Source organism: Mustela nigripes, chromosome 1 (genome assembly GCF_022355385.1).
Source record: "Mustela nigripes isolate SB6536 chromosome 1, MUSNIG.SB6536, whole genome shotgun sequence".
Taxonomy (NCBI): Eukaryota; Metazoa; Chordata; class Mammalia; order Carnivora; family Mustelidae; genus Mustela; species Mustela nigripes.
Window position 1 is genome coordinate 118,011,001 of NC_081557.1, and position 27,339 is coordinate 118,038,339.

The 27,339-nt window shown below is 43.0% G+C and overlaps 1 protein-coding gene across 1 annotated transcript; it reads right to left on the bottom strand.

The window, feature by feature from the left end:
• Positions 1-1,482: 1,482 nt before the first annotated feature.
• On the bottom strand, positions 1,483-18,649 carry LOC132013512 (L-threonine 3-dehydrogenase, mitochondrial). Its single transcript, XM_059393407.1, has 9 exons — positions 18,290-18,649; positions 10,252-10,450; positions 8,106-8,148; positions 7,810-7,880; positions 5,965-6,114; positions 5,691-5,863; positions 4,570-4,660; positions 2,728-2,997; positions 1,483-2,139 (listed from the first exon to the last, which is right to left on the bottom strand). The coding sequence occupies exons 2-9, from the start codon at positions 10,433-10,435 to the stop codon at positions 2,000-2,002; spliced, it is 1,122 nt and encodes a 373-aa protein (XP_059249390.1). The 5' UTR covers positions 10,436-10,450; positions 18,290-18,649; the 3' UTR covers positions 1,483-1,999.
• Positions 18,650-27,339: the final 8,690 nt, after the last annotated feature.

Below are 27,339 nucleotides of genomic sequence, written 5' to 3' on the forward strand. Positions count from 1 at the left end.
AAGTTGTAAAAAAAAAAAAAAACCCCAAAACCTCAGTACTGGTTTTAGAAAATAATATACATAAATATAAGCATTATATTAAGTAGGGAAAAATGATAAACTATTAAATCATTCAATTATTTAGAAGTTCTCCAGTTAAAAGTTAAATAGATTTTATTTATTTATTTATTTTTTAAAACATTTTTTATTTTTTATAAACATATATTTTTATCCCCAGGGGTACAGGTCTGTGAATCACCAGGTTTATACACTTCACAGCACTCTAAAAGTTAAATAGATTTTTTAAAAAGATTTTATTTATTGATTTGACAGAGAGAGATCACAAGTAGGCAGAGAGGCAGGCAGAGAGAGAGGAAGGGAAGCAGGCTCCCTGCTGAGCAGAGAACCCGATGTGGGACTCAATCCCAGGACCCTGAGATCATGACCTGAGCTGAAGGCAGCGGCGTAACCCACTGAGCCACCCAGGCACCCAGATTTTTTTTTTTTTAATGTAGGTGCAACACCCAGCATGGAGCCCACTGTAGGGTTTGAACTCAACGATAATCCTGAATCAAGACTTGGACTCTTAACCGACTGAGCCACCCAGATGCCCCAAAAGTTAAATAGACTTTAAATCCAGTTAAACCTCCAAAAGAGGTCATGTTTCCACCCCGCAGTTAAAAATTCCAAACATAGAAGCCGATCATTAATCACATAATAGAAATGCCTTTTGGTCCATGATAACTTTGTCCAATATGCCTGTGAGCAGTTCTACTCTAATGATTTCACAGGTCTTTGGAGGTGGCTAGAAGTAAGTAAATCTCTATATACTTATATAGGAATTGCTTCAGAAGGGGTTAGAGCAGTTCCCCTGAAAGTTTAGTCTAAGAGTATATATTTTTAAAATATATTTTAAAAAAGGCTGTCGCAAGAAAAGTTATCTTTAGAAAACTATGGACCTGCTCCATAGTACAGAACCTGTTCCAGTGAGCTGTGGCTGGAACAGAATAACCAAGTGGCGTTTGGAAATTCTCATCCCCATTTGTTGAGTCAACCTGAAAGGGAGGAGCCCAGACACCTGCATATTTACATAAGCTCCTCCAGGAGTCAGACATGGCCAGGGAAGAGAATTAACATCCTGATAATCAAGACTCAGCTCACCAACAGGAAGGTAATCCAAATAAGAGGTGCTCTCCATTACTAGCCAGATTGTCTTTGATATTCTTCATTTTCTACATTTTCTTTTTACAGAAAAGTAAATTAGAAGTAATAATTTTTGAAAAAAATGTTTTAAGATCTCTTGATCATTATGAACATGGGATTATATAGCAAACATTTATGTTCTGATGGGATAGTATTTAAATTAGGAGATCAACTTTGATAGTCCTTAAAATGTAATCTTTGGTCTCTAGTCAAGAGAATAATGGAGTCTTAGGAGTGATATTTATTTATTTATTTATTTTTTTTTTTTTAAAGATTTTATTTATTTATTTGACAGAGGGAGATCACAAGTAGGCAGAGAGGCAGGCAGAGAGAGAGAGAGGAGGAAGCAGGTTCCCTGCTGAGCAGAGATCCCGATGCGGGACTCGATCCCAGGACCCTGAGATCATGACCTGAGCCGAAGGCAGCGGCTTAACCCACTGAGCCACCCAGGCGCCCAGGAGTGATATTTAAATTAAATTTAATTCAAGACAAACATCACATACATCCACCTTCTCCAAAATGCTTAATTCATCTGAATTAAGGAAATGGCAATTATTCTGACTGAAGTCTTTGTTCTGTGATATGTGTGTTTGGGCAAGTTTAGGCAAACAGCAAAGGTTTAGAAATCCTACCACCAAGCCTACAGCATTTTGAAAATGCAAAAGCCAACTTGATTTTCCAATCTGGCAGTTCAATATGAGCTGTCAAAATCTCATCCAATTAGTCCTTCTATTCCAGATAATCTAGTTTCCTCGGGGTCATTATGGTTTTCCTTGGACAGCGGTCCAGTACACGTGAGCATTCCTTTCCAATTCCCTCAGTTAGCATTGGCAACTCTAGTATCAGAACTATGGAAGTTCAACATTGTTGTCACCAGCTCTGGAAGATCAAATTCGTGTTTCCACCCCCAGTCCTTCCGAGCATTGCTGTCATCAAAGTTCATCGGCCAACTATCCGCTAGGAAAAGACATGGAAGAGAAGCTTGAATTACTCAGACTGTGGACTTGCAAAAATGTCTAGCACATTTTATATAAAGGTCTACTATACAAAATGCCACAAAAGAAATTCACCCTCCGAAATTCCTCCTCCAAGGAGACCAGAGTGGCCATTATGCACATATATAGCCACCCTCTTAGATCAGAAGATTCTATTACATGCCCACGATCAGGCACTGGGGATTGTGACTCACTATTAAAATCTCCCATGGACATGTAGGGCAGCAATCTTCTACTCCAGCAGTGCTCAAGGCCACAGCGGCAATCACAGCATCAGAAAACCCACGGACATTTTCTTGTGCTGTTGGCTGGTTTAATGTATCAACAATAAAATGGTGAAATGCTGAAAAGCTATTTATTTGGAATAGGATGATTCCACCCCTTTATATATCAGTGCCCCAAAGTGCAGCATCTGTTGTCTCAACAACAGCTTCTTCTTCAGAATGTGTCCAGAACCTCCTTATTCTCCATGCTTTATGTCCTCAAGGGACTCACAGTGCCAACTAAAGCTTCACTTAGATTTTGAGGAGAGTTGAAATGATGTACCCACCTATGGCCTGTCGAACAGAATCCACGTTGTACGTGATCTGGAATTCTGGTATGTGCTTGAGAACCTCCTGGGCCAGGTCCTCAGGGGTGAAGCTCATGGCATTGACATTGTAGGTCCTCATGGAGAGGGACTCTGCCGGGGCCTCCATGACTTCCAGAGTGGCCCTGAGGCAGTCATCAATATACATCATTGGGAGCCTCGTGCTGGGTTTCAGGTTGCACTCAAATTTGCCATTCTTTAGGGCATCGTGGAAGATCTGGACTGCATAATCTGAAAGAGAATCCTGTCTGTGACTCGTCTTATAACAAAATGATGAATGTGTTAGGTCAATGGTTACACCTTAGGCTCTTTATGCTCCTCAGCATCACTGAGGACCCCCAAAGAGGTCTTAGGAGTGTGGGTTACATCAATATCTACTATATCAGAAAGTAACGGAGCATTTAAAAAATACTGCTACATCTTAAAATGATAATAATAAACCCATCATATAGTCATATGTATGATATTGTATAGGAAGAAGAATGTATTTTTCAAACAAAAGAAGGCTTAGTGAAAAGAACGGCATGTTTTACATTTTGACCATGTCTTGTTGCCTGGCTCAATAACAGAAAGTTGGAGTCTCCGGTTGCCTTGTGTGTTCAGCTCACTAGGCCGTCACACATCACACAGTCTCTAGAAAACTCCACAGTGCACTTGTAAAGGAGAATGAAAAGAAGGCAAATGACAGCTTCATATTGATACGGAAAGAGTTTTGACCTCTTGGACCACTTGGAAAAAAACAAAGATCCTGAGGGATTCCCAGTGCATAATTGGAGAGTATTGTATTAAGGCAAAAAGCTTTTTAAAAAGTAACCTCAACAAAAATCTCCTTTAAAATCCCTCAGATTTGGGGATGCCTGGGTGGTTCAGTTGGTTAAGCATCTGTCTTCAGCTGAGGTCGGTCGTAAGGGTCCTGGGATCAATTCCCACATAGGGCTCTTTGCTCAGCGGGGAGCCTGTTTCTCCCTCTGCCTGCCACTCCTCCTGCTTGTGCTCTCTCTCTCTTTCAAATAAATAAATAAGTAAATAAAATAAATTTAAAATCTCTCAGATTTTGCCAAGGTTTAGCTTTTATTATTTTTTTAAAGATTTTATTCATTTATTTGTCAGAGAAAGAAAGAGCAAGCAAGCACAAGCAGGGGGAGCAACAGGTAGAGGGAGAAGCAGGCTTCCCCATGAGCAAGAAGCCCAGCGTGGTACTCAATCCCAGGACCTTAGGATCATAACCTGAGCACAAGGCAGACGCTTAACAGACTGAGCCACCCATGTGTCCCAAGGCTTAGCTTTTATATTATATCTCAGAGCCCCTCATATGGGAAGGATTTCTAATATGGGAGTTACTGAACATAATGCATGCTGGAGTTCAAACTCATAACAATAAAAATAACAACAACAACAATGACAAGAACAACACTTATGCTCCTTTAACAACATGCAATGCATACATATAGTCCATTTTCACGGAGTTCTCTGCATTAAGAAACAAAGGCTGGATTCAATTCAATTCTATTTGGTGTTCTCCTACATTACAAATTCGACATGACAAATTTGTTCTCGAATATTACCTGTTTGATTCTAGCACTGGGGATGGCTAATCATGGGCTGGATTTGCAACACCAGCATGAGCTGCCCTTAACACGTTCAAGTCAATGGGACTCCATGAGCTTCTCAGATGCGCTTGCCAGAGAGGGCGCAGAAACTCGGGGTCAGCACACAGCTAAAAAGATAGCTGGTCCCTTGCTGCTCTTCAGGGCACGTAGAAAACCTATCTTACTTAGGGCAAAAACGGGAAACAGCACTTACCCGTTGTTCCTCCTCCAGGCTGGGAGTCTGCTGAAATAATTCCAGGATATCTCAAGCATCGGAAATCTAACCCGTAACGGTAATGGTAATACTACAAAAAAGAGAAAAGCAACTTTAAAACAAATGCTTTAAACCAGACAGAGCAATGCAAAGAAAAGAAGAGCTCTTTCTTGGGGGGTGGGGGATGGAACAGAATATCTTTCCATGCAGTTCTATTGAAATATTCCTAAAGGAAGCGAGACTAGAATTTCTAAGGGCCACTCACTTTTCTTTAACAAGTAACCCTTCCGCTTTCACTTTCAAAAAAATCACTCTGGTGATATATCAACACGGTCAATAACAAATCAGCCTGCGCTGATTGTCAGCTCTTCTTTGGAAGAGAGTCACTGCTCGACATCCCAAACAATCCTCCAGGAGCGTGTTCCTGTAGTGCAGAATGGCACAGAGCTCAGGGGAGGGCTGTGGGGGAGGAGGGTAATGCCTGATACCTCAGCTAAAGGAGCAGACACCACTCCCACTTGTCCTAGAGTTTTGTGGGTTTTTTTAAGTTTTTAAATTTTATTTTATTTGAGAGAGAGAGAGAGAATGAGAGCGAGAGCATGAGCAGGGGGAGCAGGAGAGGGAGAAGCAGGCTCCCCACTGGGTAGGGAGCCCAATGTGGGATTTGATCCCAGGACCCTGGGATCATGACCTGAGCCAAAGGCAGAGGCTTAACCAACCGAGTCACCCAGGCTTCCGTTAGCACAGAATTTTAAAGACAAAGAATATTAAAAAAAAAAAAAGAAAAGAAAAGAACAAAAGTCCTTTGACCTTCTCCTTAACACAGTGTTCAAAAATCACATCCCATTACTGCCAATACTGGGAGCCTGACAGAACGGAGCAGTACCAGTAAGACAGATAGCAAATGAAGAGGGTGCCATCGAGGGGCCAAGGGCTAAGGAGCTCTTCCGGAGCATTCAGTTCCTGCCACTTGGCAAACGCAATCAGTTTGGGAGCACTTCTGGGGGCTGGGCGGGGATGGGGGTAGAGGTAAACGTCTCCTCCAAGGATGAGTCAGCTAGTGTATGAGGCAAAGAGAACAGAAAAGGCAACACTGCGTCATCTTGCCAAGCAAGGCTTACTTCTCCCATGAGCTCGGCGTGGACCTTGGACACCCCGTAGATGGTCCTGGGCCTCTGCACACAGAGATCGGGAGTTGGATTCCGGGGAGAAGTAGGGCCAAAAGCTCCGATCGTGCTAGGCACAAACAATCGCAAACTGTGCTCTGCCGCGACATCCAGGACGTTATGCAATCCTGCAAGGAACAGACATGACGACCACCGTCTCAAAAATCTCCTGCAGAAGAACTGGAAGAGCTGGCAAATCAGCCATCCTGGGCAAGACCCAGAAACTTACCAGTGATATTGACGGCCCTGGCCAAGGACACATTCGCTTCCCCCACCGCACTGAGCAGAGCGCTATAATGAAACAACCAGGTGATGCGGTTGTTTACCACGATCTCCCGAAGATTCTTGTAATCCAGAATGTCGGAATAAATAAACGGGCCTACAAGGAACACAACAAAACCAGAGAAGCACAAGTTAGGGGTTTAAAAAGCCAAGGGGACCTTCCCCCCAGCACCAGTTGGCTCGTGAACTCCATTAGGGTCAACTGGATGGCTGGCTCATTGGACGCTGTGCAGCATTTTGCTTACGAAAGAACAAACCCCAGCCACCCCCCAGGTAACAGGAACTTGTGCTCATGAAGAGCTTAAACTTGCCACTCGCTGTCCAAGGCCTTTCTGTATACTTAGATCTGACCAGGAGGGAAACTGAGTCACAGAGAAAAACTAGCCAGGATCGAGTGAGTGGGAGAACCGGGGAGGGGGGGTGTGTCACAACCAGGCATCTGGCTCCTGAGTTGGTGCTATTAATAGTCCCCCTACAGGCACGGTAATTTCACTCTGCGGAAAAGTTACCCAATTTAAAAAGGCTAGAGAAGTGGGTTTCTAAAAGAACATACAACTTGGTGTAGAAGAACCACAGGCATGAGCTAGGGAGAGTCAGGCTAGTTCGGTGGCAGCTTCCCCCACTTACAGCAAAGTACCAGGAAGGACCTGGAGACCTTACAAACATGTTTCTAAGGTAGGAAAAAGCTTGAGGACTTTGCAGTGTTTGTGCGTGCGTGCACAGCTGTTTAAGAGCAAATTTATGTTGGGGCCCAACTCTTGATTTCACCTCAGGTCATGATCTTAGGGTTGTGAGATCAAGCCCTGTGTTCGGCTCTGTGCTTAGCACGGAGAGTCTGACTCTGTTGGGATTCTCTCTCTCTCTCCCTCTTGCTAAAATAAATAAATAAATCATCATCATCATCATCATCTTTTTTTAAAGAGCAAATCTATGTTGAAATAGGAGGATTAATTTCTCCAAAGTTTTAGAGTTCTTTTTTCTCATTACAGAACTTGATTTTTGTTTTCCCTCTGAGAAAAGAAATTAAAAACTCAAAAAGGCAGGAATCAAAGTTTTTATTCCAAAGATACTATCCCAAATAATGCACAAAGATATCATCCCCAAACTTTACTTCAAGTTTGAAAGAGTTTTCCTGTTCTTGTAACTCTTAACAAGAAGCAGCATTAACTGCAGACATTTCACAGAATTACGAGGGATCATATTAGGAATGTGGGTTTTTGTGGTTGTTTGTTTGTTTTTTTAAAGAGATAGTGAGTTAGGGGATGAGGCACAGAATGAAAGGGAGAGAGAGAATCCCAAGTCAGCTCCACAGCCAACATGGAGCCAGACGTGCAGCTCAATCTTACCATGCTGATCTCGTGACTGGAGCTGAAATCAGGAATTGGTCACTTAACCCACTGAGCCACCCAGGTACCCCCAAATAGGAATTTTTTTTTTTTAAGATTTGTATTTATTTATATGACAGACAGAGATCACAAGTAGGCAGAGAGGCAGACAGAGCGAGAAGAAGGGAAGCAGGCTCCCTGCTGAGCAGAGAGCCCAATGTGGGACTCGATCCCAGGACCCTGAGATCACGACCTGAGCTGAAGGCAGCGGCTTAACCCACTGAGCCACCCAGGCGCCCCCCAAATAGGGAATTTTTAAAAGTCACACAACTGGGCCTCAATAACACCTTTCTTTTCATCACAAGTCTGGTTATGAGCTGCTGCACACACTGATCCCATGAGCCGTCTCTCTAACTACATTTTGAAAATCAAAGATGAAACAAAAACAAGGCATCTTGATCTCTTACCACTGTGGAAGATGTGATCGGGGGGTTTCCTTATGTCAGACAAAATCACATTGTCCTTCCCAAATCGTTTCCTGTAGGAAAGAGCAAAACACGTGACTTGGTACATCTAGGATATAACTGGCCCAATGAAAATGCGCTTTCAAATAGGGCAAAGGACCAGTGGGGGAGACGATGAGCCACAGACCTGCTACATGTTTATGATATGAAGAACAAAATAAAATGATTACATGTTGCCAAAGACAAGTTGTACATACTAAAGAACTCATATTTTCAATTTCAGCTTTTTGGGCTCTTACCTCAAAAAGTTAGCAAGCCCTACTCCAAGCTGGCCAAGACCCCCTAGATGAAGAAGAAAAAAGTGGAACTTTAATTCAAATCTTACCAGTTCATTTATTCCCAGAACATAGTAACAGAATAAGACTGTAGGGCAATCTCAGCTAATTAGGGAAAGGCCCAGCCTGACCTGATAAAACTAAGTTACATCCTTCACACGAGGACAGAGATTGATGCGGGTAATTATTAGTCGCAGAGACAAAACTCTTTCTAGCATTGGGTGGCTGACAGGAAGCAACGGCGCAGAAAGAGAAAAAAATCACAAGAAAGCAGGATAACCTCCTAGCTCCTTAAGTCAGGAATTCCTCTCAGACCTGCCCTCATTATTTGATGAGTTCTGAAGCCTGAATGCAACAGGAGCCAAAACACTCAAAAGCCAAACAGAAAATTTGAGATCAGCCTCTGGAAGGATTATCAAGAAGCCCATCCTCCATTAGGACTGGGCTGGGGTGCAAGAGGGGAAAAGGGGGACAAACCAGGAAATCATCCAAGAAAAGGGAAGACAACTGAATTGACAAGGAGCCATGAAGAAAACTAATTTTTTTTTTTAATTTTTAAAAATTAAAATTAGAGCTTCCTAATTTAGAGGCTTAAAAATGCTGCTGAGCGAGGTGCCTGGGTGACTCACTGGGTTAAGCCTCTGCCTTCGGCTCAGGTCATGATCTCAGGGTCCTGAGATCGAGTCCCACATTGGGCTCTCTGCTCAGCAGGGAGCTGCTGCCCCCCCCCCCCCCCCGCCCGCCTCTCTGTTTACCTGTGATCTCTGTCAAATAAATTAATAAAATCTTAAAAAAAAAAAATAAAAGCCACTGAGAGGGATGCCTGGGTGGCTTAGTTGGTTAAGCGTCAGCCTTTGGCTAAAGTCATGATCCCAGGATCCTGGGATCAAGCCCCACATCCCATTGGGCTGCTTGCTCAGCGGGGAGCCTGCTTCTTCCCCTCCTTTGTCCCTCCCCCTGCTTGTGCACGCGCATGCGCAGGCGCTCTCTCTGACAAATAAATAAAATATTTTTTTAAAAAATGCCACTGATTGAAATGGGTGAGCTGGGTTTGTGAGTACAGCTGGGGGAATGAAACTGCAAATTTCATCTGAGAGAGGTAAACGAGGCAGGGAGATACAGAAAGTGGGATTTCCTGTAAGTGCTTATTACCATGGGACTGGACCCAGGCCCACTGACACCACCACAGAAGGTGCTCTGCCGGTGGTGGAGGGAGGGAGCCAACTAGCACCAGATAAGTGGGGCAAACCAGGGAGGACAGTATAAGGGGGAAGAGATTACACCTGAAGTCCATTTCCAGCCGGAGAGGAGGCGGCGGAAGTGAAAGAAACACACACACACTGTGAGGAATGTAAGAAGCCAAGGGAATGGTGCGAAGAAGGAAATAAAGTGTGTCCACCACATCAGAGGTGGGCTTGTGTTGGCTGGAAGGACCTGGAGTGCCAGGTGAAACTTGGAGTGACGAGGACATAGCATCAGGGGCTGGGTGGACAGGAGGTAAGGAGCACAGGGAGCAAGTCTGGCGACAGTGAGATTAACGGCTTTCCAAGATGGTGGGGATGGGTTCCTCAGGCAGGCCCTAACATGTCTCCTCTGTCTCCCACACAAAAACAGGCAACAGCTGCTGGCATGATGTGGTTGAGGAGGTCAGTCAAGAAAAGATGCACCTGAGGCACCACCCACACTGTAGCCCCTGCACATTTGCTCCCCTCAGGCGATCTCAGCCACACAGCAGCTTCCTGCCCCCCCCCCCCCCCCCCCCCCCCCCCCCCCACCCTCCCCCCCCCCCCCCCCCCCCCCCCGTTTCCTAGAGCCAACCTTTAGACAATAAAAAATCACAACATGCAAAGAAAGCACTAACAACAGTGACAGAATAAGGATTTTGGGCTTGCCATTCTGGAGGAAGCCAATCATGGAAAAGGTTATTTCTGATGAATACATGTTAGCTGGTGGCATGGTAGCCCTTCCAAAGCCATCCAGAAAGAGCAAAGGAAAAAAAAAGGGAGGGGGGAGGAGGAGGAGGAGAAAAGAGAAGGAGGAGAAGGAGGAGGAGGAGAAACATCAAGTTGCAAATGTGGAAAAAAGAAGGAAAAAAAAAAAAAAGCCCAACCTGTAATTAGGACACGTGGCTGGTCTGTTCCAGAGAAGGAGGCAGAGTGGAAGTTGGCATCTGCTGGAATCTGCCGAGGGGAGGTGGCCAGAAACCGGAATGGCGGGGCAGCTGTCCAGCAGCCACAGGCTGGGCTCCCCAGCATCTGGCCCACGACCTGCCGCAGCATCCTAGTGACCAGCATTTCCCTGCAAACACCCTGCAATTAAAAAGGAGCAGAGTTCATTACACAACCTTTTATGCTTCCAACCCCTCTGAACACAAGCTCACGGGCACAACGTGGATTGGACTCCCGAACTGAACTAAAGAGACTGCTGAGTGGGCCAACGGGAAGCCTGTCAAGAGCCTCCTGCAAGCTGGGCTCTGTAAAAAGGGGATCAAACCCGGCAGGCAGACAAAAGCCGGGCAGAGATTTAGAACTGACACTGCACAATGCTGACATCGCCTGCATCTAACGGTTACTGTGGAGGGGACCGTGCATGGACCTGGAAACACCAAGTCAGTGCATCCCAACGAAGCCTTCACATCCTTAGAGCTGGCCGCAGTCTGTCCACGCACCACCAGAAGGCACAGACAGGTCCCAGATTAAATAACTTAGTGCCCTGTCCATCTTGTGCAAATATTCAGATATTATCCTTAGAGTGAACCAGACTAGAAAAGCAGATGGTTAAAAGATGGCGCTCGGTGACATTCGGTAAGCTGTGACCCCTTTGTTTTGCTGCCCTCTCCTTTCAAAAGGATCATCTGGAAGAGCTGTTTTCTCCTTTTCTTCCAGACCATGAACATTTTAGCCCCCCTCCTCTTCCTCACCAGTTTTATTGGTTACAGACCATGAAATCATTTCTGGCCTTAAGAGTTCACCCCTTAAGACAGTCCAACTGCACAAGGCTTGCGACTGGAGGTGCAGGCAGGGCTTTCACACATGACCCCCGGCCCCAACCTCCTGCCCCAGCACCCAGACAAGTGTGTCCCAAGAGTAAATCAGAGCCACACAGCAGGCTCTGCTGCTTCCCACCCTCTAAAGTCAGGCCTCCTGCACTCTGCACATGGCCCTGTGCCTTCCACAGTAAGATTTCCAACAGAGCTGGCAGAGGAAACTTCAGAGCCAACTCCGGTGACTCACGCCCTTCCAACGAGCTCACCAGATCTAACCATCATATCTTTGTAAACTATAGTTCAAGACCCTTTAAGATCTGAACTTAGCCTTCTCCCACATTCAACTCAGTACCTTGAGGAGAGAACTTAATACACAGCATTCAAAGCCCCTACAGCCTTCCCTCCCAGCTAACTTTGCCAAACAAGCAGAAGAGAGCCTTCTGCTGGAGCGTCTCTGGCTTGCTACAGGGGATCAGGCCTGGAAAAGGGGCCCCCACTCTGGACCACATTATAGGAAAGGCCCAAGTGTCCCTCATAAGACCTTTGGGGAAGTCATCTTTTCAACCATCATTTTTACCCAAGACCAGGTAAGAACTCTGATTCTTTTTTGGGGGGGTGGGTGTGGGGGAGGGAATAGAGTAAAATGTAATTTTTTTTATTGGAAAACAAGTACATAACTTGGAATGGATTTGACGCCAATTGTGCCATAAGCAAATTTTCTTTAAGTGGCTAAACAAAGTTTTTTTTTTTTTTAAAGATTTTATTTATTTGACAGAGAGAGAGAGATCACAAGTAGGCAGAGAGGCAGGCAGAGAGAGAGAGAGGAGGAAGCAGGCTCCCCGCAGAGCAGAGAGCCCAATGTGGGACTCGATCCCAGGACCCTGAAATCATGACCTGAGCCGAAGGCAGTGGCTTTAACCCACTGAGCTACCCAGGCGCCCCTGTGGCTAAACAAAGTTTAAAAAACAAGTAACAACAAAAGAAAATGTCCTAGTACAGGACCAGCAGTACCAAAAAAAATAACGTGTGAGTCCATGGAGCATATACCCATTGTGCAACAGTGCAACTCTGAACCACATATTGCCTTCAGTTCATACTCCACGGAGGAGTTATGGCTCCTCGCTTCTACAACATGCCAACATGTCCTCACAAAAACTGCTTAAAACAAAGGCACAACCCAAATGTTCCCTCATCTGACCAACTCCATCTCCACTGAGGTGTGCACAAGGACTGAGACTTACCCAGAGGAAGCCATGTGCACCATGTGACTGGACCGGCTTTCTCAAGGAGGGTTTCAGGACAACCACAGTAAGATAAGGGAAGAAAACAGGGAGGACTGAGGTCCTAATCACTATCTGTGCATGTTTCTGGACAGCAAGGGGGAAACCTTTTACAGATAAATTACAAAGAAGACGCAGATAAATAATTTGGTACAAGACACTGAACACATTCTGCACAACACCTGCACATTGCTGTCATCTGAGTACAAACTCCTCATAGCTCACGTGCCTGTCGCTGTGAAAATCTGCTTCCCTGCCCACTTCAACCTTGGCATCTGCTCACTTCTCTCTCAGGTCTGGCATCACATGGCGGAGCCCTGCATTCCTATAGCCGCGGCCATCTTTATCTAACACGCGGATGGCTCTCCAATTTCTTCCTCATTTTTCTTGCCATCATTGTCAGAAATTCCGGGCTGTCAATTGCTTTACCTCAAGACAGCCATCACACCTCAACACGGAACAAGTGTATCCCTTTAACACATGACATACTAAAAAGATAGGTCCCTGAAGGGTCAAGATTTAATACTACTTAACATTTTTACTGTCATATAAACGGCATTCTTAAGTAAATCTGGCAAACTTTTCAAAAAAGCTATCCTACACCAAATACTTTGGCACCAATCACTTTTGCTGCCAAGCAGTCACCAAAGATACTAATGATTGGTTTGGTGCTGATACCAGATGAACACAAACAAAATGACAAATCCAGCCATGACTGCAAATTTTTCCATTTGTAAGGCAGAATACACTTCTGTTAAGATACTAACACAGTCTTCATGTTTGCAGCTAAAATTTTAATTTGACAAGTTTCTCTATTATTAGAAGGTGACAGGACTAGGATTTCCTTCGATGCTTTTTCCTCCAAACAAGGCTTTACTGTGTTTCTCCAGCCACTGCAATTTGATAAACTATCCTGCTAGATGCTTCAATAGCTTTTTCACTACTAGTTTGTAAAGCTATAACAAATCATTTTTGGCTTCTCAAGAGCTCATCATATCTACATTTAAGTCATTCAGTTCATTTTTATTTAGAGGACTCTGAATGGTTGTTCTCAAAAGAATGCTACTGGCACTGTAATATTATACAAAAACTTTCTACAGTGTAAGACACAGAATGTAAATGTCTAACAACTGTAAAACTGATGAAATCTGTCACATTTTTAGGTTTTATGTAGTTCTCTGGAGTAAATTCCTCCCTTTCATTATTCAGGAAACTCTGATAGATCGTTTCATTTTTTTCAGCATTTATAGACATCGATGGTATAGCTCTGAGTAGAAAAATCAAGTTATCTAGTATCCCCCTGTTTAGCCAACAATACAAAAATAGATAAATATCCGTTCACTTTAGAATAGTTTTATATCATTTAAAAATTTATAAAAGTGTTCAAATCAAGACTATGAAGTATCATGTTTTGACTTCTAGGACCCTACAAAATGTCTCTGGGAAGCCCAGGATTCCCAAGGTTATATTTTGAGAAGAGCTGTTCTAAAGTAAAATTTGCTTTGCCAACCTAGCGATTAAATTTATATAGGGAAGTCATCAAAGATTCTTAGTCCCTCTTTAAAGACTCGATTATAGTCCACAGACTTTCTCTCCCAAGCACCTTCTTTACTTTAACTGCACAGGGAAGAAGAAACAATTCAACAAACTCTTCCCCAGAGATAATGGAGTGCCTCCCTGACCCAGGACTCTCCAGGGTAGTTATTATACCACTGCTCCCATCATTCTCCTGGCATTTACCTCTCTGCACAAACCACAGAACTCTAAGACAGCACTGACACTATGAAGAGGGTGGGACCGATATAGATGAAAACTTGGAGCTCAAGTACCTTTGCTCCTTGTATGGATATGGTAGAGCTAGGTAAGGAATCAATGAGGTTAATACTGAGGTCTCTAATGTATGCTGCTGTAAGAATGGGGTCCCTGGGGAAGTAGGTCAGATGAGAAGACAGAGTTTGGTTTTGGAAACATTAGGTTTTTTTTTTTTTAAGATTTTATTTATTTGACAGAGAGATCACAAATAGGCAGAGAGGCAGGCAGAGAGAGGAGGAAGCAGGCTCCATGCTGAGCAGAGAGCCTGAAGCAGGGCCTGATCTCAAGACTCTGGGATCACAACCAGAGCCAAAGGCAGAGGCTTAACCCACTGAGCCACCCAGACACCCCCAGAAACATTGGTCTTAAGTGCCAGGAGACAATATGGCTATCTCTCTCATAAAGTTGTGAGCTCTTATGAGAAATTCCTACCAGTAACTGATGTATGTCAGTACTCACCAAACAGTGTGGAACAGACCAGAAGGAGAAAACAGGAAATAACAAGGGTTTGTCTACACCACACACACATACACTAAAACAGAATGCCCCTGTTTGCAGAAAAAAATTACTTTGGTTTCTTAGGGGAGAAACTTATTTCAACTGTGACTGCTCTGAAGATAAATAATTCTGTTTCGGGAATATATATATTTTTTTAATGGAAAAACAAAAATGGATTTATTTTACTTTCAAATTTCACACCACAACATTTTACTGAAAATGAAGTGATTTTTAATCTATAAATAAAGGACTCTTTAAATGTCACTCAGGATGTTTTAAGACAGATTTGAATTAACAACACGTCTTACAACATTTCCTTTTTTTTAAAAAAAAAGATTTTATTTATTTATTTGACAGAGAGAGATCACAAGTAGGCAGAGAGGCAGGCAGAGAGAGAGAAAGAGAGGAGGAGGAAGCAGGCTCCCTGCCAAGCAGAGTCCAATGCGGGACTCGATCCCTGAGATCATGACCTGAGCCGAAGGCAGCGGCTTAACCCACTGAGCCACCCAGGCACCCCACACACAACAATTTCAATCAACCAGTCACTCTGAAAACACAATGGGGAGGCGTAACAAGTATGTGATGATTTCTTAATTGTCCAAGAGGATAAAGACCTTTTTCGAATATGGAAAGAAATTAGTCTACAGTATTAACCCCTAAAAGCTATTCTCCTTTATAGACAACAATATTCAACAATATTATTTTCAGTTTCATACACTTTTACTTTATAAAGAACTCCCAGAGGAAGAAATTTCTGGAGGCTTTCCCAGATATACACAGCTACATTTTCTGTCCTGCCTACAACATCTGCAAAGTATGGCACATCCAGATCCAGATTCTTATGATCGAGGGGCTTCATAATTGCCTCCTCCATATACTCTTTGAGGTCGGCCAAGTTCATAACCATCTCTGTAACAGGATCAATCTCTCCATGCACTGCCACCACAACTTTATAATTGTGCCCATGGCCTTGTGGATTGTTGCATTTCCCAAACAGTTTCGAATGTTTGTTATTACTCAGAGGTTTGCTGTGGAGTCAATGGGTCATGCTGAAGGAGACAAGGCAGGACACTCAGACCCTGGGGGCGACTGCCCTCACCTCGCCTCCTCCTGTTTCAGGAATATTAAGAAACTCCAATTTGAAATATTTAAGGCCAACAAAATAGGCCTTTTCCCTGAGGGCACACCATCAATTTCCCTTAATGTTCTCACTGGCTTATGATCTCCCCAAAATCCAGGTCTAATCATTCTTGCCACGGAGACAGTAAATAAGAATGTATTAATATCTCTGGCACTAAAGAATGAAAGTAAAAGTATCCAGCACTGACATATGAATGGATTAAAAAAAAAATGTGGTGTATACACACAACAGTGTATTATTCAGCCTTGAAGAAGGATATCCTGCCACAGGCTACGCATGGATAAACCTTCAGAACATTATGCCAAGTGAAATAAGCCAGTTACCAAAGGCTAAACAGCATATGATTCCACTCTTAGGATTAGTTATATAAGGTATCCAAGGTGATGAAAATCATAGAAAAAGGAAGTAGAAAGGCACCTGCCAAGAGGTGGGGCATAACGCAGAAGGACTATCAGTGCTTCATTCATTGGCATACAGCTTCAGTTTTGTAAGATGAGAAAGTTTTACAGATCTGTTGCACAGTAACGGGAACATACTTAAACACTACTGGAGTGTTCAATTGAGTACACTTGAGTGTTAAAAATGGTTAACTTGGTAAATTTTACATTATGTGACTGCAACCACAATTTAAAATAAAACATGTAAATTCATGTTTTTAAAAAAAGTCTCCAGCCCCAGTTAATGGTCTGCATATACATACATTGCTGAGGAGCTAGAAAATTCACCCAGAGATCAATGCTGTCTCCAGAAGCCTAACAGTCCAGTTGGTGCCTACCAAACCCTAGTCTCATTCAAACTCCTGAGCCCTTATCCCACTTAACTCCTCAACCTGTTCTTCCCACTCTGCTCATAAACCTGCTGAAACTTGTTCTTGTTCATCTCTTCTTCCAGTCTCAGAGGTCTGCAGGAGGGGTCAGTTGCTCTCAACCTTAATTCCCTACCCCTCAAAGTGGGGCTTCCTACCCTGCACTCTGTAAAACTGCTTTCAGGAAAGGGGTGCCATTTGCCTAGTTGATGATTTCCTGGCACCAGACCCTCCCGCACTAAGCTGCTGATTCCTGCCCTCTGTCCACCCCCCACCCCCGTCCCGCCCCGCCCCGCCCCGCACCCCAAGCCCACGGGTTCTCCCACCTCTTAGTTTGCTTTAAGGACCAATAACCCTTACAAAGGGCATTTGCAAGGCAGTCTCTCCTTTAAATATTCTGGTTCATTAAATAATAAATGTGTACTCTTGGGGCGCCTGGGGGCTGAGTGAGTTAAAGCCTCTGCCTTGGGCTCTGGTCATGATCTCAGGATCCTGGGATCGAGCCCCCCATCCGACTCCCTGCTCACTGGGGAGCGTGCTTCCTCCTCTCTCTCTGCCTGCCTCTCTGCCTACTTGTGATCTGTCAAATAAATAAATAAATAATCTTTAAAAAATAAAAATAAATAAATAAATAAATGTGTACTCTTAATAGAACTGGCGCAAGGAAAAATCAGGCACTTCCTAACGACCGAGCACGCGTGAAACGCCTGCTTTCCTGAACCCTCACCGTATTCCTGAAGCTGGGATCTTTCTCTCCCTTTTACAGGATGAACTGCCCTGCCCAAGGTCAGGCAAGTACTAAACACCAAGAGGGGTAGGAAACCGGATTCGCTGAGTCTCCTTCCACCACCGCCACACTTCTCCCTCAGGAAGCATCCCCGTGGCCGCGCTGAGGGCACCTTCTCCGCACCACCATTCCCGCTCCCCCGCGGTTCCTCCCGGCCTCTCCTCACGGGGTAACCCGACAAGCCCAGGGGCCTCAGGTCACCGCCACTCTCGCTGCGCGAGTCTGAGTACGCTCCTCTGCCAAACCTCAAGGTTCCTCAGTCTTGGGGGACAATGATAGGACTGACCCACTAGATTGATGAGAACACTTAATAGAGTAATAAGAAGAGCACTTAGCAAACTGCTCAAAGACTCCACCAACGAGCTGGTCAAGTCTGGACTTACCGTGGTGATGATCCGAAAGACAGAAAAAGTTTAGGGAATACCCCAGAGCTCTAAGTTGGAGATACAGAGGGCCTCAGAGGTCTGGCTCTGCAGAGCGAGAGGAGGACGCCGGGGAGAGGGAACCCAAGAAGACACGGGGCCTCAGCCCGGCTCTCGCTGAAAAGGGTGAAGGGTCCCATCTTCTCCGGGAGATGCCTGGGTAAACCGGTTTTAGAACGGCCGCGCCTATCCTTATTCCTTGTTGGAGGGTGTCCTAGCAAAGTGGAAGGGGCCGGGTGTCGCCTCCTGTGGACCGAAGCAGCGCCCCCGACCCCGCGCCTCGCAGCTCCGTGGCGACGGCTGGAGACCGCGCTCACGCCGGGGCCAGGGGGACCCGCGACATCAGCCTCCGCTCCTAAACGGGGATCTGCTCCCGGGGACAGCGGCTGGGGTGACGTCCCGGAGCTCCGCACTTACCTTCCGACTGAGGCACCCAGAGGTGCTGCGTTGCGGCGCGGGAATGGGAGCTGGAGCAGCGCGCCGCCCGAGATCCCAGCGCCGCTAGCGCAAACCCGAGCCCGCGCCCAGTGCTCGGCGCCTTTATCGTCTCTGCATCCGAACCCGCCCCTCCGCGCACCAATCCCTTTCTTCCGCCGGGGCCGCGGCTAAGGCGCCGGGTCACGAGGGGAGCCGGGTGGAGGGCCCCGGCTGTCTGGGCAACCCTTTCCCCGCAAGTCTAGGCCACCTCCTCTGACCGACAAAGTGGAGAACTAAGGAACGGCTGGGAGCACGCGAGAGTCCTGCGCGCGCAGCGTGTCCCGCAGCCGCAGTGCCAGCCTTCCCGATTTCGCGTGGGCCTCGTCAAGGTGCGCGCCCCTCTGCAGGCAGCTTTCGCGACTCGGAAATCGGCCCCTCTGTGCCCCCGAGAACCGGCTCGGTCTGGCGTTAAGCGGCTCCGCAGGGACCTGGGGATAAGGGCGGGACGCAGGAGAGGAATTTGGAAGGATTGGCTGAAGAAATGGCCCAGGAACCTGAGTCTGGAGATGTGGTAGTTATTTCTTCTTGGTTTCCCACATGGGAAACATCATTGTCAGGTGAGATGACCCTCAAGGCCACGGACCAGCAGAGTCAGCATCCCGTGAGAACCTGTTAGACGTGAAAATCTGGGGCCTCATCCCGGACCTGCAGAGTCAGGATCTCTACGGGCGGGGCCCAGCGAGCTCTGTTTTAACAAGCCCTCCAGGTGATGCTCATGCGCACGGAAGTTGGAGAAGCGCGGGTCTAAGGCAGGGATTCTCAGACTTCGTTGCCTGTTAGACTCACCTGGAAGTTTTGGGAAGGAGTGAATCAGAATCTCGTTTGGGGGCTTGGAGGGGTTAAGTATTTGTTTAAAGCCCCTCAAGTGATCCCGATGTGCTGTCAAAGCTGAGAACCACAGATTACGGAAAGTCTGGGTACAAAGCAGTCCCCACCCCATCTACTGAATCAAGGTCTACATTTTAAAAGATCTCCAAGTGATTCTCAAGCATATCAGGATTTTGGAAAACGGTTCTAAGAAAGGTCTCCTCCAACATTTAGAATCTGTGATGTTAGACAGCGTGTCGAATTTTCTGTTTAACACGCTCTTGGAAAGCTTCATGTCTTCAACATTTTCTCATACGACATGATCCTCATTATGGCTCTTTCTCTGGTGCACTTAAAGTCTAAAATCTTAAGTATAGACTTTTTAGCCTCCCAGGAGACCTTAGAGATTATGAGGGCACTGTACCCATTTCACAGTGGAAGAGGCGAAGCCCTTTCCAGAAAAGTGAAGACATTTGTTCAAGGCCAGGGGACAGAAACCTGGCCGGGGCACTGCGTCATGGCCCTAATACACCACATCATACCGTGAAGAGTTATTTTTGTTGTTGTTTTCCTCAGACCTTGTGATGGCGTCAGAGATCCTGAGCTTACTCTGAGAGGGATTGCGGGTAGGGATGTTGCTGAGTGGAACAACCCACTGGCATTGCTGCCGGTCTGGATGGAGGAGGGGATTTGGGGGGAAAGGCGTGACTTAAGATTTTGTTTCTGAGGACCCTGTATGAAGGAGGATTGATTTACAAGGGATTGAAAGGTGAGTGGTTTCTGGCTACCTATCATCCATTTCCTCTCTTTCTCAGGGAAACAGTCTGGTATTAATATCATCAGCCCCCTTCCTTTCCAGCCAAGGAACAGGCACTTCCACTGGATTTGAATCCTGGTCAGAGTGAGGGAGAGGCTGAAAACAGGAGGACTGGTCCCCATCAGCTGAGGGCCTCTCTGAGAAGGTTAATGCTGCCTGGAGGCCACTGTCTACGGGTTTCCTAACTCTGGGACTGTCTTGGGTTCCTACCCTTTTCCAGGCTAGTTCTCCAGCTTTGCCAAGTCTGTGTCTTCCTCCCATCCTTTGGCTTAAGTCATCAAAGTAGGTTTCTGTTACCCTAACCTAGATTCGGATAATATTCAAACTTTCCTTTCATTTTCAGGGTTGAGATTTGGGCTCTCAGATCATAAAATCAAATAATAAAAAAGCAATATAAATATCCTCTAGTCTATATTGATGTAAATAATGAATAAATAAATAAATGAGGTAGAAAGGACTTTTTCTTACAGAAGAATTCCAACTAATCAACGTGGAAGAAATGAGGGACATAGACATTCTCCATAAGTACACCACAGCAATAATTGCTGCAGGGAACAAATTCTTTCTTCATTTTATTTTTATTTATTTATTTATTTATTTATTTATTTATTTATAGATTTTATTTGAGAGAGGGAGCAGGAGCAGGGTGGGGGTGCAGCACAGAGGGAGAGGAAGACGTAGACTCTCCACTGAACAGTGAGCCTCATGCAGGGCTTGGTCCCAGGACTCTGAGATCAAGATCCAACTGGAAGGCAGATACCTTCCCAGCTGCCACCCAGGGGCCCCCTCTGCATTTAATTCAATCCCTCAATGTATTGGATGATACCAATTTAGTTAGGGTAGTCTACTAAATCCACTAATTGAAATGCTACTCTCATTCAGAAACATCCTCAAAGACACCCAAAAATCGTATTTAATCATGGCCTGCCAAGTTGACATAGACCATTAATCATCATAGTCTCCATAGTTTTGCCTTTTCCAAAATGCCATATAGCTGAAATCATACGGTATGTAGCCTTTTCACATTAGTGAATTTTACGTAGTAATATGCATTTAAAATTTCCTCCATGTCTTTATATAATTATATAACTAATTTATATTAACTATAATTAATTAATTAATTCACAATTAATCTTCCATTGTTTTTTAGCCCTGAAAAGTATTCCATTATCTGGATATACCACAATTATTTAACCATTCACCTACTGAAGAACATCTTGGTTGCTTCCAGACTTTCTCAATTATGAATACAACAGCAGTAAATATCCACATGCTCCTTTATCAAAGATTAGTTGCCTATGGTTGCGTAAGTGTATTACTGGGGTCTGTATTCTTTTCCATTGATATACTTGTCTGTTTATTTTTTTTTTTTACCAGTACTACCCTGCCCTGATTACTGCAGCCTTATACTAACTCTTGAAGTTGGGTAGCATCAGTCTTCTGATTCTGGTCTTCTCCAATATTATGTTGGGTATTTGGGGTATTTTGCTTCTTTAGCCTCTCCATTTAAATTTTAGAATCATTTTGTCAATAACCACAAGGTAACTTGCTGGGATTTTCCTTGGGATTGCATTCAATCTATGTATCACTTTGGGAAGAACTAACATCCTGACAATACTGAATCTTATCATTAACATGGAATCAATTTGGTTCTTTTATTTCTTTAGGCAGATCTTATAGTTTACCTAGAGGACTTATACATATTTTGTTAGATTTATACCTATGTATTTCATTTTTGGAGGTGTTAATGTAAATGGTATTGTGTTTTAAATTTCATATTTCACTTGTTCATTGATAGTATATAGGAAAATGATTGACTTTTATATAGAACCTTGTATCCTGCAACCTGGCTATTATCACTTATAAAATCCAATTTTTTTTTGGCCAATTCTTCTTGATTTTCTGCATAGATTATTATCTCAGCTGCAAAGATAGTTTTATATCTTCCTTTTTAATATGTATCCCTTTGGGGTACCCTTGCTTTGTTCCTGATCTTAGTGGGAATGTTTTTGTTTTTGTTTTACCAATAAGTATGATGGTAGCTGTAGGTTTTTTGTAGATGTTCTTTATCAAGTTCTCACGGCCAGTGCGACAAATCGACCAGGAAAACGTGAGGGTTAAGAGAATGGTGAAAAGAAATTACGAGACAGAGAGATGGGGGCCGGAGGGACACTGAGGAGGATGTCCAACAGTGCCGATTTTATTTCACATCTTACAATCATTTATAAGGCAGACCACAATAGGAGGAGTAATACATCGGTACCTTGTCAGATGACTGCAAGTTTCTATAACAAATTTGCATTAACTACAAGCAAACCTCGTGATGCCAGGTAGTCTCGGCTAAAGCCATTAGCAAGACAATCAACCAGGCAGTGGGTTATGGGAGGTACAGGAACAACAAGGACCAACTAAGAATTCATGACCCTGACCGCATTGTTCCCTTCTGTAGGGACAGTGTGTGGGAAGTCACATAGGTGAGCACACAACACATAGCACAGACCCTTTTTCAGTGTTACTCAACTTTCCTGTCCTTAACCCCTTATCAAGGTGTCCGGACTTTGAAGGAGACACAAGTCAGGGCCTGGTTTGATCCTCGACTTCAACCATGCCGTGGCCTCCAACACAAGTTGATGAAGTTCTTCTCTATTCTTAGTCTGCTTTGAGTTTTTATAATGGAGTTATTGGTGAAATGATTTTTTCTAAATCCATTAATTGGATGATGTGATTTTTTTTCTTGTTTTGCCTGTGATGTGATGGATTACATCAATTAACTTTTGAATGTTGAATGAAACTTGCACACCCAGATCATGGTGTTTTTCAAATTTATTCTTCCTTTTTCTGCCTTTTATTGTAATTTGTAATCTACTCTTACAATTAAAAGAATTACTGATAAAGAAGAATTTACTTCTGCCATTTTGCTATTTGTTTTCTGTATGTCTTAGAGCTTTTTTGTCCCTCACTTCCTCCATTACTGCTATCTTTTGTGTTTATTTCATTATTTGTAGTGACTTTAGATCTTCTCATTTTTTCCTTGTTTCCTCCTCCATAGATATTGTCTTTATGGTTACTATGAGTATCAAAAAAAGCAACCTAAAGTTATAACAATCTAATTTGAACTGATATCAACTTTATTTATTTAAAGGGAAAGAGGCCCTTTTATTTTTATTTTATCTTTTTTTTTTTTTTTTTTTTTAGAGAGCAGGAGAGTGTGAGCACAGGTAGGGGGGCAGGGTAGAGAGAATATTAAGCAGCCTCCATGCTCAACACAGATTCTGCATGGGGCTTGATCTCATGACCTTGAGATAATGATCTGTGTCAAAATTAAGAGTCAGACGCTTAACTGACTGAACTACCCAGAGGCCCCTGTCTCCTGTTCTTTGTTACTGATATCACAAATTACATCATTTTACATTGTGTGCCAAATAAGATAGATTTTTCTATGTCTTTGTCTTTTAAATCCTGTAGAAAATTAAAGTGCAGATACAAACCAAAATGACAGTAATACTGATTTTTATATTTGCTTACATCTTACATTTGCTGGAGATATTTATTTCTTGATTTGGGTTTCCATTATTGACTATTGTTCTTTCATAACTAACAGAATGACTTCTGTTAGTTTGCGTAGACCAGGTCTAGTGGTAACAAGCTCCCTGAACTACTGTTAATCTGGGATTATCTCAATTTCGTCATTGTTTTGGGAGGACATTTTTCTGGGTATAGAGTTCTCAGTTGACAAGATTTTTTTCTTTTAATATTTTAAATGTGTCATCTGTCTTCTGGCCTCCATGGATTCTGATGAAAGATCAGTTGATAATACCACTGAAGATCTCTTATATGTTTTGATTCTCCCACTGCTTTCAAGATTTCCTCTGTGATTTAGTAGTCTGATCATGTGTTTTACTGTGGGTCTCTGCATTTATAGTACTTGGAAGTTATCGAGTTCCTTGGATTTGTAAATTCATGTATTTTTTCAAACTTGAAAGTTTTCATCCCTTCATTCTTCAAATAATCTTTCTGCTCTTTTATTTCTTTTCTCTTTCTCCAACTCCTATATGTTGGTCCATTGATGGTGTCCCATGGGACTCTTATGCCTATCTCCTTTCTTCATTTGTTTTCTTTCTGCTCCACAGGCTTACCATTTCAATTTACTGATTTTCAAGTTAGCTGATTCTTTCTTCTGCCTGATCAAATAATTTGTTGAACCCTCCTAGTGGACTTTATTTGTACTTCATTTCACTTGTACTTGCAGCTCAAGAATTTGGTTCCTTTTTATAATTTCTTTTTATTCAAATTTACATTATGTACATACACTTTCCTGATTTCCTTTAGTTCTTTGTCCATGCTTTTTGTTAGCTCTTTAAGCCTACTAAATGGCAATTATTTTAAAGTCTTTTTTCTAGTTACTCCAATGTCTAAAATTTCTCAGGGAGACTATTTATTTATTTAAATTTTGTAAAATTGGTTATTTTGTTATTTTTTATTTTAAAAAATATTTTATTTATTTATTTGACAGACAGAAATCACAAGTAGGCAGAGGGGCAGGCGGGGTGGGGGGGAGTAGGCTCCCCACTGAGCAGAGAGCCTCATGCAGGGCTAGAGATCATCACCAGCACCTTGAGATCATGACCTGAGCCGAAGGCTTACCCCACTGAGACACCCAGGTTCCCCTAAAGTTTGTTATTTTGAATGGATCATACTTTCCTTGTTTTTTTTTTGTTTGTTTGTTTGTTTTTGTCTTGCATGCTTGTGATTTTTTTGTTGTTGAAAATTAGACATTTGAATATTATAATGTGGTAACACTGGAAATTAAATTCTTATGCTTTCACAGGGTTTGCTGGGGACTTTTTATTTTTTTAATTATTATTTAAGGTTGTCACAGACTACTTCTTTAGTTGCTTTTCCAAACTAGTTTTGTATACATTGTATTCCTTGTCATGTGTGGTCACTCAGATTTCTGTTCCTTCAGCTCCTCTTAATGTTTTGGCAGTTTTCTTGGAATGCCAGAAGCTTCAAAAAATAATATAACAAGGGAGCCTAGGTGGCTCCATCAGTTAAGTGTCTACCTTCAGCTCAGATCATGATCTCGGGGTCCTGGGATGGAGCCCCATGTTGGGCTCCCTGCTCAGCAGGGAGTTTGCTTCTCCCTCTCCCTCTGCCCAGCCCAGTCACTCACGTGCTCTTTCTCTCTCTCAGAAAAATAAAACCTTAAAACAAAAACAAAAACAAGCAAACAAAAAATCTTTCTTCCAATCTTTGCAGATCAGTTCTGTGTTGTGCCCCTCCTTCAACTCTAGTCTTGCACTGAGCCTAGGGATCACCTGTGAGTAAAAAAACCTAGGACCTTCCTAACAATTTTCTCAACATGCATCTTAATTCAGGCATATATGTGGACTTCTAAAGTGATCCATAAATACGAGTTCCTTTGAATGTCTTGATTTCTTAAAGAATTTTCCCCAGGTTTACCACCCAGGCCTTAAATATATTGACTATAATTATATATCTTGACTATATTTTGCTCCAGGTATTTGCAGGTTTTTAGTTCTTCTTACAGTATTTTGGATGAAAGACCCACTGCCTTCCATCCTGAGTTCTGAGTTAGGTAGAAGAAAGATGAACACATTCAGTCAGTCCTATAGGTATCCTCTAGACAGGTTACAACAGATTTAAGCAATGTATTTGATCAAAGTCTGCTCTGCTCTCTTCACAATGAGACACTAGAGGCCCACAGTGATAACTCAGGCTGGTACTGTTTCAAGACTGTGCTGTAGAGGGATGGGACAATGGCAGGTAGAAAAAAATGCCAAAAATTTTTCCTACAGTTTTCAAGTCACCTTTGAATTCATTCAGGATTTCTTTTGTTACTGCAAAACTTGGACTCTTTTCCAGAGTTCTGACAAACTTGGATCTAAAATTTGTTTTTTGACATTTCTGTGTGGAAATACAAGGTTAGATCTGCTTACTCCATCAATTTATATCATTGTATATGCATTTTAAGGGACTTAATTTATTATGAAATTGCACTAATTAAATATTTGTAAATTGAAAATAGGTATATTACTCACATTATTTCATTAGACATTTAAAAAATAATAAAAAACCTAATTTACCATCCTAACCATTTTAAGTGTACAGTTCAGTATTGTTAAATATATTCACATTGTGAATTTCTACAGCAATATGAATATACTTAACGATACTGAATATTTTGATCTTGCAAAACTGAAACTCTACTATTTAAAGAAAATAACTGAACAGTAACTTCCCATTTCCCCTTCCATCCAACCTATGGCAACCACCATTGTCCTTTCTGTTCCTACAGATTTGACTGCTTTAGACAACTTATACAAGTGAATCATAGCGCATTTGTCTTTTTGTAACTGGCTTATTCATTTAGCATGTCTTTAAGTTCCATACATGACATAGTATGTGACAGGAACTCCTTTTTAAGCACCGAATATGGGGGATCCGGGTATCTTTGTGAGTTAAGCATCTGCCTTTGGCTCAGTTCATGATTCTAGGGTCTTGAGATGGAACCCCACATTGGGTTCCCTACTCAGTGGGGAGCCTGTTTCTCTCTCTTCCTCTGCCTCTTCATCTTCTGTCTGCTCATGCTGTCTTTTAAATAAATATTTTTTTAAAATGGTGAATAGTATTCCACTTTTGTATATACCACATTTTGTTTGTTTAATCCATTGATGAATATTTGGATTACCTGGCTATTGTGAATATTGCTACAATAACCTGGGATATCCAAATACTTCTTTAGTTTCTTTTGGATATATAACCAGAAGTGGGATTGCTACATCAGATAATTATATTTTTAATTTTTTGAGGAACTTCTATATTGTTTTCCATAGTGGCTGTGCCATTTGACATTCCCACCAAACAGTACACAAGGATTTCAGGTTCTCTACATACTCAACACTTGTTATGTATTGTTTTTCTGAGAGTAGTCATTCTAATGGATGTGAGATATCTCACTGTGGTTTTGATTTACATTTCTCCAATAATTAGTGATGTTGAATGTCTTTTCATAGGCTTTTTAGCCATTTATACATCTTCTTTGGAGAATTGTTTACTTAAATCCTTTGTCCATTTTTAAATCTGGTAATTTGTTGAGTTGTGGGAATTCTCTATATATTCTGGATATTAACCCCTCATTAGACATGATTGGCAAGTATTTTTCCCCACTGTGTACATTGCCATCTCATTCTGTTGTTTTCTTTGATGTGCAAAAGTTTTCAAGTTTAATGTAGGCTATTTCTGCTTTTGTTGCCTTTGTTTTTAGTGTCATATCCAAGGAGACATTGCCAAATCCAATGTCATGAAGCTTTTCCCCAGTTTTAAGTGTATTATGTTTACATCT

What these genes read in the sequence shown, in the direction of transcription:
- LOC132013512 (XM_059393407.1), bottom strand. Translation starts at nt 10,435, where the DNA reads ATGCTGGTCACTAGGATGCTGCGGCAGGTCGTGGGCCAGATGCTGGGG. An exon ending in GGGCTTGCTAACTTTTTGAG is followed by an intron (nt 7,881 to 8,105) that starts GTAAGAGCCCAA and finishes TCTTTCCTACAG; the next exon opens with GAAACGATTTGGGAAGGACA. An exon ending in GCCTGGAGGAGGAACAACGG is followed by an intron (nt 2,998 to 4,569) that starts GTAAGTGCTGTT and finishes ATTCTCTTTCAG; the next exon opens with ATTATGCAGTCCAGATCTTC.